General features: G+C 37.6%; 1 protein-coding gene across 7 annotated transcripts in view; it reads right to left on the minus strand.

Moving 5' to 3' along the window:
* ALDH1L2 (aldehyde dehydrogenase 1 family member L2) overlaps positions 1–15,771 on the minus strand; it is a 64,326-nt gene that overhangs the window by 20,486 nt on the left and 28,069 nt on the right. For 5 of the 7 annotated variants that reach the window (XM_063711871.1, XM_054528181.2, XM_024257220.3 and 2 more), the window contains 6 exons: positions 12,266–12,385; positions 11,543–11,670; positions 9,347–9,497; positions 6,323–6,393; positions 6,130–6,235; positions 53–140 (listed from right to left, as the gene is read on the minus strand). In XM_063711871.1, coding sequence (XP_063567941.1) covers positions 53–140; positions 6,130–6,235; positions 6,323–6,393; positions 9,347–9,497; positions 11,543–11,670; positions 12,266–12,385 — 664 coding nt within the window. The remainder of the gene's footprint in view (positions 1–52; positions 141–6,129; positions 6,236–6,322; positions 6,394–9,346; positions 9,498–11,542; positions 11,671–12,265; positions 12,386–15,771) is intronic. The other 2 variants (XM_063711874.1, XM_063711873.1) reach the window with 1 other exon arrangement.

The raw sequence follows: 15,771 nt of genomic DNA on the forward strand, positions 1-15,771 counted from the left end.
TACCCCAGTACCATTCATTAGTTATAGCACAGTCGGTCATTTAGTGGCTTACCTGAGCCTGGAATGATGTTGATGACCCCCTTTGGAAAGCCTGCTTTCACAGACAGTTCTGCAAACTTCAAAGCAGTCAAGGGCGTGACCTGAGGAGAAGCAGACAGCAATTACCTTCTTCAGGCTCTAACCTGACCTTTAGCCCAAAACCCAGTTTTCCCTTGATAGCTGCACTAGAGCTCATTTTATTTTTATTGTACATTGTCTTATTTTTTTGCCATAATTTCAGACTTACAAAAAGATGCAAAAATAGTACAAGTATTCCTTATATACATTTCCATTCAGATTCCTCAAATCTTAACATTTTACTGCATTTGCTTTATCTTTCTATATATATTTTTCTAAACTATTTTTTAAAGATAAATTTAAGGAATATCTTTTTCTGAACTGTTTAAGAATACAGTAAAGACATACCCCATACTTCTAAATACTTCTGTGTGCATTTTCTATAAAACAAATTATTTTACATAACCATAGTACAATTGTCAAAATCAGGAGATTAACAACTGATAGAATACATGATTTGCAGACCATATTCAGATTTCACCAATTATCCCAATAATGTCTTACAGCAAAAGAAAATCCGACATCTGCATTACATTTAGTTCTATCTGTAGTCTCCAGTAATCTAGGAGAATTTCTGAGTTCTCTTTTCTGTTTCATTACACTGACATTTTTGAAGAGTACAAGCCAGTTAGTTATTTCATACAATGTCTCTTTGTCTGGATTTGTCTGATGTTTTTGCATGATTAGATTCAAGTTATGCGCTTTTGGGAACAATGCCACTGGAGCAATGCTGAGCTTTTCTCAGGACATCACATCAGGAGGCACGTGCTGTAGAATAGTTCCAATACTGGAAAGTTAATTTTGATTATTTGGCAACTGTGGTCTGCCAACTTTCATCACTGTAAGTTACTATTTTATACATTGCAGTTAATAAATATTTTGTGGGGAGATACTCCTCAAATATGTATCCACTAGTTTTAGTATCCATGGATAATTTCTGGATAATGATCCTAAACTATTATGATGGTTGCCAAAGGGTGATTTTCCAATTCCATCATTCCTTTTACGTGTACTAGTTGGCTCTCTACTCTAAGTGTTTTCCTTTCTGTTTAATTAATTAATATCAGTGTGAACACATAGATTCTTACTGTAATCAGCAGGTGATCATCGTTTACTATTGTTGTTGATTTTGATGTTCAGTTGTTCTAGATTTGGCTGAGGCAGTCCCTTCAGTACGGCCCCTTATCATTCTGACGTGCCCCTATTACTCTTTGAGCATTTACATTGCTTTCAGGCCCAACAAGATATTTCAGATTCATCTTGATTCTTCCCTACTCCAGCTACTTCTCCAAGGAACCCAAGTTTCTTTGAGTGAGGAAGGGTATTTTAGAAACCAAGATATCTAGACATTATTGAGGGGTCATCGCTTCTAGGCCCTCTTAGCAGACAGAGCTGGGAAAGAGATGTATGTATACACAACACACACACACACGTCTATATGTATGTGTGTATCTATCCCTCATATACCTATATCCATTTCTTTATTTAGCTATATAAATACATTAAAACCCATGAGTTTACACTGATACCTTTATCCGATATCTCAGGGTCAATTCTATCCTTCTGCCCTTTTTACATTTGTCATTCTCTTCTCCAAGAAAGAGAGACATGGCTCCCATTATCCACAATATATTTACTTATTTGCTTAATCCTAAAACATAGAGAAAGTAATCTGAGAATTGTGAAGCCATGTCCCTATGAAAAAGAAGCCTATTAATTAGAGTTAAATATGTATTTGGGTTTTTTTGTTGTTGTTTTGCGTTGCCTTTATCCTGAGGACATATAGTCCAAAGTTAGTCAAAAGTGACTTGGGTTCATGCTTCCTCACTCTCTTCAATGGGGTCATGTTATTCATTTGAAATATGGCTTAATTTGTTTTGTTTATATTTAATTTTAGGGTTTTGGCCCCATCTTTGTTGATTATATTTCTTTTCTTTGTTGTCATTAAATATGGGGACTATGCTTCCAAAAGTCAGGACTATTCAAAACGTCCATTCAGAGAATGTTGTTCTCCCACCCTCCTTTCCACCCCATCCATCCCATGTTCTATAATCAATTTCATTAGTCTCTAGTTTATCTTTCCTGTGTTTCCTGTTATTCAAATCAGCAAATACATATTTTCTTATTTTCCCTTCTTTCTCACATAAAAAGTGGCATAATATGGATCTCACCTTAAACATCTATTATAGCAATGCAAATCTCCAAGGCAAAATGAAAGCAATACCTTCACACTCTTAAAAACCAACGTCCATTCAATCTTAAGTCAGTACTTTGTTAGCTTGGACTCTAAAAATGGGGTGTGCAAGAGGATCCATTAAGGTGAGAAAAGAACATAGTGGAACTTTTATTTATATATTTTAGCTGACAAAGATATGAAATAAATAAACCATAACTAACATTTGTTGTATGGCTGGATAACGCTGCTCTCACACAGCCTGAATGAAGGTCATATGGTCATGGGTCACAAAGGTACGGGCAGTGTCCCAGGAAAGAATAGCAGCTCACAAGGCCAAGAGGGTGGCAGTGGTTCCTTCCCTTGCTCATTTGTTTTCAGAAGATTGCCCTCTGATGAAGTTTACAGTCCTGATTACATGGGTTCACAGGCTATGTTGTTATTTTAATTAAGCTTGTCTTTGTAAAATGGACAAGTGGCCAAAAAATGTGCATAGAAACTGCACAATAAATAATAATGGTAGCAAACAAACAAGAAAGAGGCAGGGCCACCACTTTTCCTCCTTCTAGTAACAGATCCATGACAGTCACATTGTGAGGTTTGTAAATCGTCAATGTAGACTTAACTCGATGAGATGTTGGCCCAAAATATTTGAAGTTATCAAGACTGTTGAAATAGTGGATTTACATCTAGTATAGTTGAAGATGATCCTAGCCCAAGTATATCTGATTATGCCTTGGTATGAAACCATCATAATTAGAAAGATGTTTAAAAACTAACTATCCTGAATTAATTATAATTCTTTTAAAGTAAGAATATAAAGGTTTTAAAATGTCATTTATAAATAAAATAAATGGTTTCATCTCCATCACAACTCTTTTCATTTTTATTGGTTTTCTTCCATTTGGCTATCCAGTGTCCCTGCAGGATTATAGGTTTGCATAATATATGGGAAAGCCTCTAGTATGGTTCTGGGCAAGTGTAGGTCATTGCTAAATATGAGGTTAATAAAGTCAGAACTTGTCACACCTGGACCAGACCACTCTAGGCCATGAAAATCTGTGCTTTCTTTTGTATGAAGCCAGGAGGGAATCTTTCACACATATAACAAAGCAGATTTAAGAAGAGTCATCTAAATTCAGTCCTCTTGACATTCACATAGAGCCCTAATATTATAAATGCATCACTGCATAATATTATCCAATAAAATTAAAAAAAGTCCAGCATAACAATGGCACCTTTGGGTCTTTCATTCTCAGGATTTAAATTATCTTCAACTATAAAACTGCCAGTTTTAAACTGCAGATAGAGCCAGCCTGTAATTTCCATGGAGACAGAAACTTTGTGTATCTTCTTCACTACTACCTATCTGGCAACTGGTATGCACTCAAAGAATGTTTGTAAATTTTGGACATTATATATACTCATTGCCATTCCTCAGTGATTAGCACTCATTGGATTTCATTTAGTGGTTCTCCACCCGGGCTGTGCCTTGGAAAAATGTGAAGCTTTTAAGCAATACCAATGCGTGGTCTCCAACTCAGACCAATTAAATCAGATCTCTCCTTTTACAATGCTGATATGGGGCTCCATCTCTGCCAGTGGGACCCAATATCAGCATTTTAAAAGGAGAACTTTAGGTGATTCTAATGTACAGCCAGTGTGGAGCTCTACTGGGCTAGATTATCTGTCTCCTCACTTCACTCAACTAGCTTCTTGCTGTTTAATGGGTTGTGCACCATTAAACAGCAAGTTTAATGCAAGAGTGGGAAACAGTACTCTTGTATAATGCTGGTGAGCTAATATGACCCCCATGGATGGATTTGTCAATATCTATCACACAAATACATGTATCTTTTAACTGAGGGATTCTGCTATTAGAAACATATCCTATAAATATACTTGCACATGTGCATTATACTTATAAGGTTTATAAGGTTATTAACTGTAGCATGGTTTATACAGCAACAGGAGAGAAAATCTGAATATCCATAATTATGGATTGGTTAAGTAAAATATGTTTTATCTATACAATGGAAACTGCTAAAAAAAGGAAGGCTTTTCTTTTTGGTAAGTATATAGAATGCTACTTTTTGTGTGTGTTTCTAAAAATTTTATTGTGGTAAGAGCATTTAATGTGAGCTCTACTCTCTTAACAAATTTTGAAGTGTAAAATATAGTAGTATTAATTATAGGTACAATGTTGCACAGAGGACCTCTAGAACTTATTCATCTTACATAATTGAAGTTGTTTTTTTGTGGTTTTTTTTGTTTGTTTGTTTGTTTTTTGAGACAGAGTTTCACTCTTGTTGTCCAGGCTGGAGTGCAATGGTGCGACCTCCGCTCACTGCAACCTCTGCCTCCCCGGTTCAAGCGATTCTCCTGCCTCAGCCTCTGGAGTAGCTGGGATCACAGGCGCCCGCCACCATGCCTAGCTAATTTTTTATATTTTTAGTAGAGATGGGGTTTCACCATGTTGGCCAGGCTGGTCTTGAACTCCTGACCTCAAGTGATCCACCCTCTTTGGCCTCCCAAAGTGCTGGGATTATAGGTGTGAGCCACCTCACCTGGTCAGTAATTGAAACTTTATGCCCATTAATTAGCAATATATACATATACGCATATATAATAATATATATCTACATATAATAATATATATGTCTCTACATATACATATAAAACTACATATTCATAAATATACACATATATATATGTAGAGACTATCTCTAGAATATCTAAGCCACTAATAGATAACAATTAATCACATTGGTTGTCTCTGGGAGGTAAATTAGTTGACTGGGGAATAATGATAGAAGGGAGACATTTCACTATCTACCTCTTTGTATCTTTTGAATTTTGAAAACTTTGAACGTATACCTACTTTTTCAAATAAAATCATTTTTAATGATTAAAACAAAATGGCCATGGCCACATGACCATGTAGCTATGCCAAATGAAACTGTATTTTTTTAAGCTCTGAAAGAAGAAATAGAAGAGAGGTAACAAATTGTAAACTCTTCTAGAATAAAGACCAAGTTTTCTCCATGACTTATGCACCTCAAAATGCCTACTACATAGTAAAGTTACCTGCATATAACAGAAACCCAAGTAAGAAGTTTATTTTTCTTCTTATTTTACATAGTGTGCTTTATATAGTAAAGGCTCAGCCAGTGTTAACTTGGCTGCCATATTTTTTTCTTAAAAAGCTATTGTAACATTAAGAGATATTTTTGAAAACTACCTGAACTATTTCTTAAAAGTATTTTCTTGTTATCCATCTGGATATATTTTTATAATTACGGACATTCTTTTACATGCTTTTCCCTCATCTTCTACATCATATATATATATATATATATATATATTTTTTTTTTTTTTTTCTGTGAGACAGAGTCTCGCTCTGTTACCCAGGCTGGAGTGCAGTGGCATGATCTCGGCTCATTGCAACCTCCACTTTTACAATATTTTTGACAATTAAGTTTGAATACCTGCATAATACTTTTTTTGATGTCTGATAATTACTCTAAATAATTCCCTAATTCTTGGGCACTTGGCATTTTGCAAGAATTGAATTGGTTCGTAGAAAGTCAGTGGACTTCACTGATGTGCACCATGCTTGCTTCTATTATTATGAAAATTTTAAATTGTGGAATCTCCATACAATGTATTAGGTAGCTATTAAAAATGAATATTTACTGACATGAAAAGTTGTCCATGATATATAAGAAAAATGCCATACAATCTCATTTTTGTTTGCTATTTATAAATATATGTCACCTTTTTGAAGTACTGGATATAAGAGAGGGGGCAATTCTGCACCTGGCCCTTTGTGGCCTTACCTGTGCTGGCTTGAGCACTAAGGTATTGCCTGCTGCCAAACACGCAGCACTCTTCCATGCCAGCATCATCAGTGGGTAGTTCCAGGGAATAATAATGGCACAGACACTGCAGGGGAAGAAATTCGACATGCTTAGTTGTTTCAAATAACACAACTCATGATTCACTCAGAGGCAGGCATTCCCCTTATCTTACCCAAGTGGCTCTTTCTTGGTGAAGGTCAGATTGCGATTTGGACGGGCCTGGTTGATTGGAATAGTAGAACCCTAAAGAATAAGAAAAGTTGATACTTATTTTACTAATTTAAATAAGTAAATTTCATCTCAAAGGATCCATTTTCTGTCTTCCTGTCTTACTTTTTGTTAGCTGATATGAAAAGAGTGTTTGTTGATAAGAACTATATTCATGCCAAAGAAGGAACAGCTATTTGTTTCTCAAGAGAACCATGAAACACAGGAGAATAAACATAATTCTAATTTAGTCCATTCCTAATTGCTTGGCCTGGCAGAGAATGTGAGCTGCCTGCCTATTATCCACTCTCCCCTCTGTCCTTAGTAACAGAATCCCTATATTAATAATGGGAACAGGAATATGCCCAGATGAAATACTATGGTTCCCATTCTCCAGATTAGGGATGGTCAGTGGAAGATATAAGCACAAGGCATTGGAAGGGGAATGCTACTTAAACTAGGCTAACTCAACTCTTTTATTCTTCCCTCCATGTCTGCTTCCTCCTTCTTCCTGTTTAGACTGTTGCTGAAATGGCTGGCACTGCAGTGGTTTTCTTGAGACCATAAGTCAACCTTCAGGGTGGAGGTCTCATGGTACTAAAGATGGCCTGGCAAAGACAGAAAAAGAGTTTGCATCTCACATACTAGTCCTGACTGCCTGTCTCTGGACTCCTTGAAAGTGAGAGAAAAATAATAGGATTAAAAAAACAGGAATAGGTTGGCTGTTATATGCAGCCAACTTAATCCTAACAGATTCACAATAGTAGCCTTTAATGAAAGCTATTCATTTGCTTTGCCACATAAAATATTATTGCTACTACTAATAGGGTGTACAATGTCTTAAAACACTTGTAGCCAGTTATGTTTTGGGATTCAGAATTTTTTGGACTTTAGAAGTGTAATATAGCGCATATACCTTATATTATCTACTACCCCAGCAGGATTTGGGTAAGCCTCCCGTAATCAAACACGCTAGTATTTATTCACTGAAATATATGAATATTCACTCTAAGTGATGTAAATAAATATTATTAATAGATTATGTTCATTTAGGTCAGGGTTTGGCATCAAATGAGTTTGAACCAATCAAACAATTTTCAGGTTTCAGAACTATTTGGGTTTCACAATTGGGGATAAGAGATGGACCTGAACTACCATTAGTAAATATCAATATATGCATGACTTTGTGGCTGAACCACGATAAAAACTTCATTTTTGTGCAAACCTGCTATGTTGCAGACTTGTCTAATCCTGTAGTGTACAAATACTTGTTTCCAATCCTCAAAACATAACTTGCAAAGTATGTATTATTGTGACCATTTTATAGAGGAGGAAAGTAAGGTTCTGAGAGATAAAATAACTTTAACAACATCGGCTGATACGGGCCAAAGCTGAGACTTGGACTCAGGTCTGTTTGACTGTACATTAACATTGGTGGCAGCAATGTATGCAGATGAAATGTAATGTTTCCCAGTCTCCTTAGCAGATAGAGACAGCCAAGGAGGGATATGAGCAAAAGGTACTGGGAAGGTAAGAATGCTTTGTTAAATTCCTCTTACCACTCCCTGTTTCTCACTTCCTTCTTTTTGCTGCTGGGAATGTGGTTGCAATGACTGGTACTGCAGTGGTTATTATGAGTCTATGAGGAACATGCATACTGCAGTTTGCTGCAAGCCCTACCTCTCCCTTTTGTATCCCCAGTGCTGGAGCCATTGATCACCCTGTGTTTGCTATTTATTATCATACAGTAAAATGAAATATTTATTTATTATTCCTGTATCTTTATCAAAATTTTTCTTTAAAAAAAATTTTTTTTTTGGCCAGGCACAGTGGCTCACGCCTGTAATCCCAGCACTTTGGGAGGCCAAGGCAGGTGAATTACTTGAGGTCAGGAGTTCGAGACCAGCCTGGCCAACATGGTGAAACCCCGTCTCTGCTAAAAAGACAAAAATTAGCCAGATGTGGTGGCACACACCTGTAATCCCAGCTACTAGGGAGGCTGAGGCTGAGGCAGGAGAATTGCTTGAACCCAGGAGGCAGAGGTTGTAGTGAGCTGAGATGGTGCCACTGCACTCCAGCCTGGGCAACAGAGCAAGACTCTGTCTCAAAAGAAAGAAAAAAAAATTTTTTTTTAATTTATTTATCCTAGGACACATGTTCAAAGATAAAGTTTTTCTTATACTCAGTCTGCTTCCACCATCTATGGTAGCTCTCTGGCCTCTGTAGGTATTTGAATTTGTAAACCCTACATGATACCAGGCTTCTCCAAAATGTCTAGAAAACTATTCAACACCCTCAGGAGATATTATAGTAAAGTGCAAAGAATATCATTAGACTTTAGATTCAGAAAATCTTGAGTTCAAATCTGGTCATATGGGTCACTTGCTACGAATTATAGGAAAGGCATCCATGTCCTCAAGCCTCTGTTTGCTCACATGTAATAAGGGGATAAGAGCTATACATTTACTTCCTTAGTTGTTATAACCATTGCTAGGGTCTGAAAGTGTCCCCTAAAATGCATGTGCTGGAAACTTAACCCCTAATGCCACAGTGTTGGGGGGTAGGGCATAATAGGAGGTGTTTAGGTCATGAGGGCTCCATCTTAATGAATGGATCAATGCCTCTATAAAAAGGGCTTGCAGGAGTGGATTCACTCTCTTCTACTCTTCTGCCAGGTGAGGATACAGCGTTCCTCTGCTCCAGAGGATGCACTACAAGGCACCATCTTAAAACTAGAGGCCAAACCTGCTGACACCTTTATCACCTGCTGACAGTTCCCGGCCTCCAGAACTGTAAGAGAATAAATTTCTGTTCTTTATAAATTACCTAGTCTCAAGTATTCTGTTACAGCAGCATAAAATGGACTGAGACAACCCTGTTATGTTGGTGTAAAAAAATCTACATAAAAAGAGGATCTGACACAGTGCCTGGTACAAACTAATCAATGTTAGTCCCTTTTTCTTTCAGAACAAATAATATTTGTGCTTACCTGAATTTTGTCACACCAGCCAGCAAAATATCTGAATGTTTGCACAGACATTCCAATGTGTGTCTTCAGGGCCAAGGTATAGACAGCCCCTGAATCAAGGGCTTCAATAGTTGCCAGCTCTTCTTGGTTCTCTTCCAGTAGGTCTGCAAGTCTGTGTGGTCAGTGAAAGAAATAAATTCAACAAGTGTTGATTGAGCTCCTGTCACATATAATGCAGTATCCTAAGGACGGAGAATTCAGAGGTAAACACATATGGATCAGATCTCTGCCCTTATAGAGATCATGGCCCAGTAGGGAAGAAAGACATTAAACAAATATTTTCATAAATCATTTGTTTCAAGAATTACAAAGGAGAAGCTGAGGGTATTGGAAGCATATATAACTTGCCTCATCTATGTGTTAGAAGTAGAACAATGACTGAGCCAGTAGCAGTCATTGGAACCACATTCCCAGAACCCACACTTCTGAGAACCCATGAACATTTGAAGATTTCCAGTTGGCACAAAAATATTTCCAAAACTAACTGAAGAGACAAGATAGCAACATACACAATGAATTACAAACACTATAACAGATTTCTGTTTGGTGTTCGGTTTTATGGGAAGGTAAGTGCAGGACTGTATAATGACTATGATACAGTAAAAATTCATCTTTTGTGTTCAACTTCTGTATTTATTTTTCTTCTGTATTTGTAGTGGTTCTCTGAGCTGTTCCTTTGGGGCCACTCTGGAGTCCAGCTTGAAATCCCCCTCCCACAATCTTTGTTCCAGATCTTGCTTGTATTAGTTCGTTCTCAAGCTGCTAATAAAGACATACCCGAGACTGGGTAATTTATAAAGGAAAGAGGCAACAGAGCATGTGCAGGGGAACTGCCCTTTATAAAACCATCAAATCTTGTGAGACTTATTTACTTTCATGAGAACAGCACAGGAAAGACTTGCCCCCATGATTCAACTACCTCCCACTGGGTCCCTCCCATGACACATGGGAATTATGGGAGCTACAATTCAAGATGAGATTTGGGTGGGGGCACAGCCAAATCATATCATTGCTCTAAGAGATCTATTGATCTAGGTCAGATATTGGATTTTAGGTAAACAAGCAAATGGAATTTATGATTGAATCTAATTACTCCTGGTATCCTTCATTACTGATTTATAATATTCTTCCCAGTCCTTATTATTTTTCTTCCTTGTTCCTATTCCTTACACATCAAGTCGATATAAAATGTTTTTTTAAAACAATGGGGTAGTGGATATTCTCCACTTGCCGCTCTCTGTATCCATTCTCCACCCTGCTCTGTGACCTTGACCCTGGTGAATGACCTTTATAGATTACATCACCTGGCTCCCTTGCTCTCCCATTGGGCTCGGCCAGTGAGAGGCCACTGGGAGACACCCGCAGAATATTGGTGAACTGAAGGAAAAAAGTGGCTGGGGAATTGGATTCCCTGGCTCCCTCGCTGATAGGCTGTGGTTCAGAAGCTGCCATGTCCCTCCACTGCAGTGTGGTTTTCTCCTATAGCCACAGATCTTGCGGGATTCCAGTAACAGCTCCTTCCCCTGTCCCTTCAGACCTTGAAGATGTAGCAGCTTTCCCCTGCTGCTAGCCCTGCCTGGATGTTTCAGTATGCTTTATTGGATTTCTTTGACCTCGCCCACGTCTTTGTGAACAGTTCTTTATTAAACTTCTTTTCCAGCTGGGACCTGCCTGATGCAAGCAATACTAACATAATCAAAATATATAGGATTTAATATGAGTCAAGTAACAGAAAACATATTTCATATTAGGTGAATACTAGAATGTTTTGCAGGAATTTTTAAAATCTTGGCAATGTTAGCCAATATCCAAAGGTAGTAGACTCGCTTTGCTTTGCTTTTCTTGTTTTTTTTTTTTGTTTGTTTTTTTGAGACAGAGTCTTGCTTTCTAGCACAGGCTGGAGTGCAGTGGTGCGATCTCGGCTCACTCCACCCTCCACCTCCCAGGTTCAAGCAATTCTTCTGCCTCAGCCTCCCAAGTTGCTGGGACTACAGGCACGTGCCACCACTCACGCCTGTAATCCCAGCACTTTGGGAGGCTGAGGCAGGCGAATCACCTGAGGTCAGGAATTTGAGACCAGCCTGGCCAACATAGTGAAACCCTGTCTCTACCAGACTTACTTTTCTAAAAAATAAAAAAGGTAAAAAATAGAAATACCTGTACATCAATCTTCCTCTTTCTCTTGCATTCATTCTTCCCCATTCACCGTTTTCAAAAGCATCTTTTGCTGCTGCCACTGCTTTATCAACATCCGCCAAAGAAGCATAGGATACTTTGCCTATTGTCTATTTCAAGGTAAGTAAAAATAGGTCACATGAGAGATATGAAAATATGGTTCTTGGAATTAATATTGTATTAATAGAAAAAACAGAGTATTACTGATTTTTAAAAAAATGTCATGATAAGAAATGAGTATATCCAGTACTACGGTAAAGAAAAAGAACAATTTTAATATGAAAATTGTGAACCAGAAATTTGGTACTTCTCGTATCATACTACTTTATGGAAGAACACATTTAGGAAGATGGAAGACTGTAGTTCTTCCAGTGCCTTAGGAAAGCTGAATTTCTTGCCATGAGTCTTCCAAGTCTGGAGAGTTTTTTCACATATATCTCTATGCAGATGAGTGCCTCTGGTGTGTATAGGTAAAGCTACCTGTCTAAATTTATCATAAATGTTCTATAAAATCGGTTACTACAGTTAATAGCAGCTGGTACCAGAATTGAGTCATTGAAAGAAAAGAATGAAGTACATTTGTGTGAAGTGCTTAGAGGCAGAGTGAGAGAATAAAAGGGCTTCTTAAGACTGCCTCTTTTACAATGGTGTATTAACTAAAAATCTACCACCAGTGACCACTACTAACACTAAAGAATCACTCACAGATCCATCTGTTGGGTTGATAGTGTCGTAAGTCTTTCCATCGTCTGCATCTGTGAACCGTCCATTTATGAAACACTGGTACGGCATTTTTACCATCATTTCATTGACCTCCTTTGAAATCTGAGAGAATTATATTAATAGATTCAATGGATTTCCGTGTTTACCAATTTGATGTCAAACAGCAATAAAGAAGCATATTCACGAATGCAGAGGGAGAAGTCAATGGCATTCTAGTTCCGACCGTACAGAAGACATGCATATGTGAGATTTTGGCCTCAAGATGCTTGCCTTGGCCACTGGGGCAGGAGGGTAGAAGCTGTGAAGACAGAAGTGCTCTAGGCCAGGCTTTATACAGATTTCAGATTTTCTTTCTTAACAGATAAAAGGTAACTCACAAGACCTCTAGATAATGGAAACACCACCATCTCGTGGCAGCATTGGTGGAGCGCAGCTATTGCTTTCATTGAAATCATTGAAAATGCCTTTGTCAATAGGTTTGCTTTTACACTGGTGCCATTTTAAGTTTGCTTTCCTTAAGTTCCTTTCGGTTTTCACTTTTTGTTTGTTACACACGTGTTGCCTAAATTGTACTCTCTGCCAGTGGCTGGCAAGCAAATTGAGGTTAGTCAATGAACTTTGATGAGGATCAGTTTTTTTCAACAATGCAATGGGGATAATGATACTGCCTTCATACAGTTGTTGTGAGGAAAAACTGAGGTAATATATCAATGCAAGGTATTAAAAAGGAAATGTAATTATTTAAAGAATTATTTCACAGAGAGGAATTGTCAGTGCTTTAAAAAGAAACAAAAAATAGCAAGAAGGTCTCTTGCCTTCTCCCACACTGAGTGCTCATGATCTATGAGCTATTTCCATTGTGTTTATGTGGGATATAATGAAGGAAATTTCATGGGAATTGATGTGTTCAGTGTCTACAAACAGTCCACTTTTCTAAAATTATCATTCTAGGAGTATGCTGAATATCTTACATATAACACCTAATTTGATTCTCTTAACAATTCTCTGAGGTAGATACTATCATTATTATATAATATATTATTATTATATAATATTATTACCCTGTAAATCTGGTGATATGAGTCAAGTAACAGAATATTTCATATTATGTGCATACTAGAATGTTTTGCAGGTAATAATAATTTCCCAGTCTATAGGGTAATAATAATAATATTATATAATAACATCCATCACAGAGAGTTGTTAGGAGAATCAAATTATATACTCTATAAATAGGGTAAAAATAATGGAGGAAATAATAATAATGGAGGTAATAATAATGGAGGGTAATAATAGGAGCAAACTGTGGCTTGGGGAAGTTAAGTAACTCGCCCAAGGTCACACAGCTAGTAAGCCATGCTACTTGGATTCAAACTTAGGTTGGTCTGACTCCAAAATTCATGTTCTTAACCAGATAATGCTAAACTGCTTTTCAGATTTGCCTAATTCTTATTAAAAATAAATGGGTGAGAAGCACTTCTGGGACAGTAAAGTAAGGACCTCTGAAAATCCACTCCTTCATAAAAGCAATGAGAACACTAGAAAATATTGTTAAAAATCACTTCTCTCAGAACTCTGGAAATTAACCAAAGGCTTGCAATAATCCATTTCAAGAAGAATAGCTGAATCACAGTAAGAAAAGTGAGCTTTATGGTGTATTAACTGCCTTATTCCCATCTTTCTCAAAAGCTCTGCAATAGCCTTGAAAAACCAACATCATTGCAAGTATGGTAGCTGTGAAAACCAGCAGCCTAGTAGCCCCTGGTGGGGATGAAATGAGTCTGGAGCTCTTCACAAGCCTCATCCCAAAGAACTGTTACTATTTGCCCTGCCTGGCAGCTCCCTGAAAAGCTCCACTCTCAGAGATTCTCTGTTTTTAGAGGCAGGGTCTCACTGTGTTATCCAGGCTGGAGTGTAGTGGCTATTCACAGGTGTGATCAAGTGCATCACAGCCTCAAACTCGTGGACTCAAGTGATCCTCCTGCCTCAGCCTCCTGAGTAGCTGGGGCTACAGGCACATGCTGCCATGCCTGGCTTGGGCTTGTCTTTATTTGATCTGACTCAGAGCTTGTTATGCACAAACAGCCCTATTCCTGGGACATTTGTCAAAAATAATCAGTGGCAATTATTTAGTATTGCAGCTGCCCGCAGCCACTAAAAAATGGCTGAGCAAAAAACTTAAGAGGAATAACTGGGAATGAGATATCCATAAGAGGCATTGAAAAGCTCTGACATATTCCTGGGAATCCAGAAGACCAATATACATGCAGGGCTTGTGCATGTGCCCAGAAAAGACCTTAGAAGGCCCTTATCTGTTAACTCTGGATGACTCTGAGGCTCTGTGCAGGCAGGAAGTGTGAAGGTAAGGCAGAGTTGTAAACTGCCTGCTGGAGCACTGAAGGTGTAACCCAGCACACACACAGAGCCCCCTCACAAATGCTGGGAGACTTATTGGCTCAAGGTGTCTAAGAAAATCTATGCCCAATCATTAGATGACCATTAAGGTAACTGAAAAGAGACTTCAGTAGTGGCAAACAATAAAAAATAAAGACTTTACAGAATTATCAAGAAAGTCATTGAACAACAACAACAACAACAACAAAGCAGCAGCAGCAATAGCAACAAATGTTGTGAAGGGAGATGGGGAGAAGGTCTGCTTTCTGGAGTTACCACATTCTATTATTTTAAATGACCACCTTTCAACAAAAGATTACAAGATGTGCAAAGAAATAGGAAAGTATGGCCTATAAACAGGTGGAAAAAAAGCAGCTAATAGAAACCATCCCTAGAGAAGCCTACACATTGGATTTGCTAAAGAAAGATTTTCAATAAGCTTTTGTAAATATGTTCAATGAACTAAAGGAAACCATGTCTAAATAATTAAAGGAAAGTAAGAGAATAATGTCTTGCCAAACAGAATATCAATGAAGAGATAAAAATTATTTTAAAAAGAACCAAATAAAAATGCTGAAGTTGAAAAGTGCAATAACTGAAATAAAAAAATTCACTAGAGGGACCCAACAGCAAATTCAAGCAGGTGAAAAAAGCCTGAACAACAGGAAGGAATAAGAATAAAGAAAAATGAACAGAGCCTCAGAGACTTATGTGATACCATCAAGTATACCAACATATGCATAAAAGGAGTCCCAGAAGGAGAGGAGAAGGAGAATGGAAAGGAAAAATATTTGAAGAAAGAATAGCTGAACATTTCCTAAATTTGATGAAAAACATTAACTTGCACATTTCAAGAATGCACAATCCAAGAAGCTCAACAAATTCTGATGGGAAAATTCAAAGGTTCCACATCTAGACACATCATAACAAATAATCAAAAGACAAAGAGGAAATCTCAAAAACAGCAAGAGAGAAGGAACTCATCATAGAAAAGAGATAAAATTAACAGTTGACTTATCAGAAACCATGAAGGCCAGAAGGCAATATGATGAAATATTTAAAATGATAAAAGAAAAATACCATCCAAAAATTCT

This window comes from Pongo abelii, chromosome 10 (genome assembly GCF_028885655.2).
Source record: "Pongo abelii isolate AG06213 chromosome 10, NHGRI_mPonAbe1-v2.0_pri, whole genome shotgun sequence".
Taxonomy (NCBI): Eukaryota; Metazoa; Chordata; class Mammalia; order Primates; family Hominidae; genus Pongo; species Pongo abelii.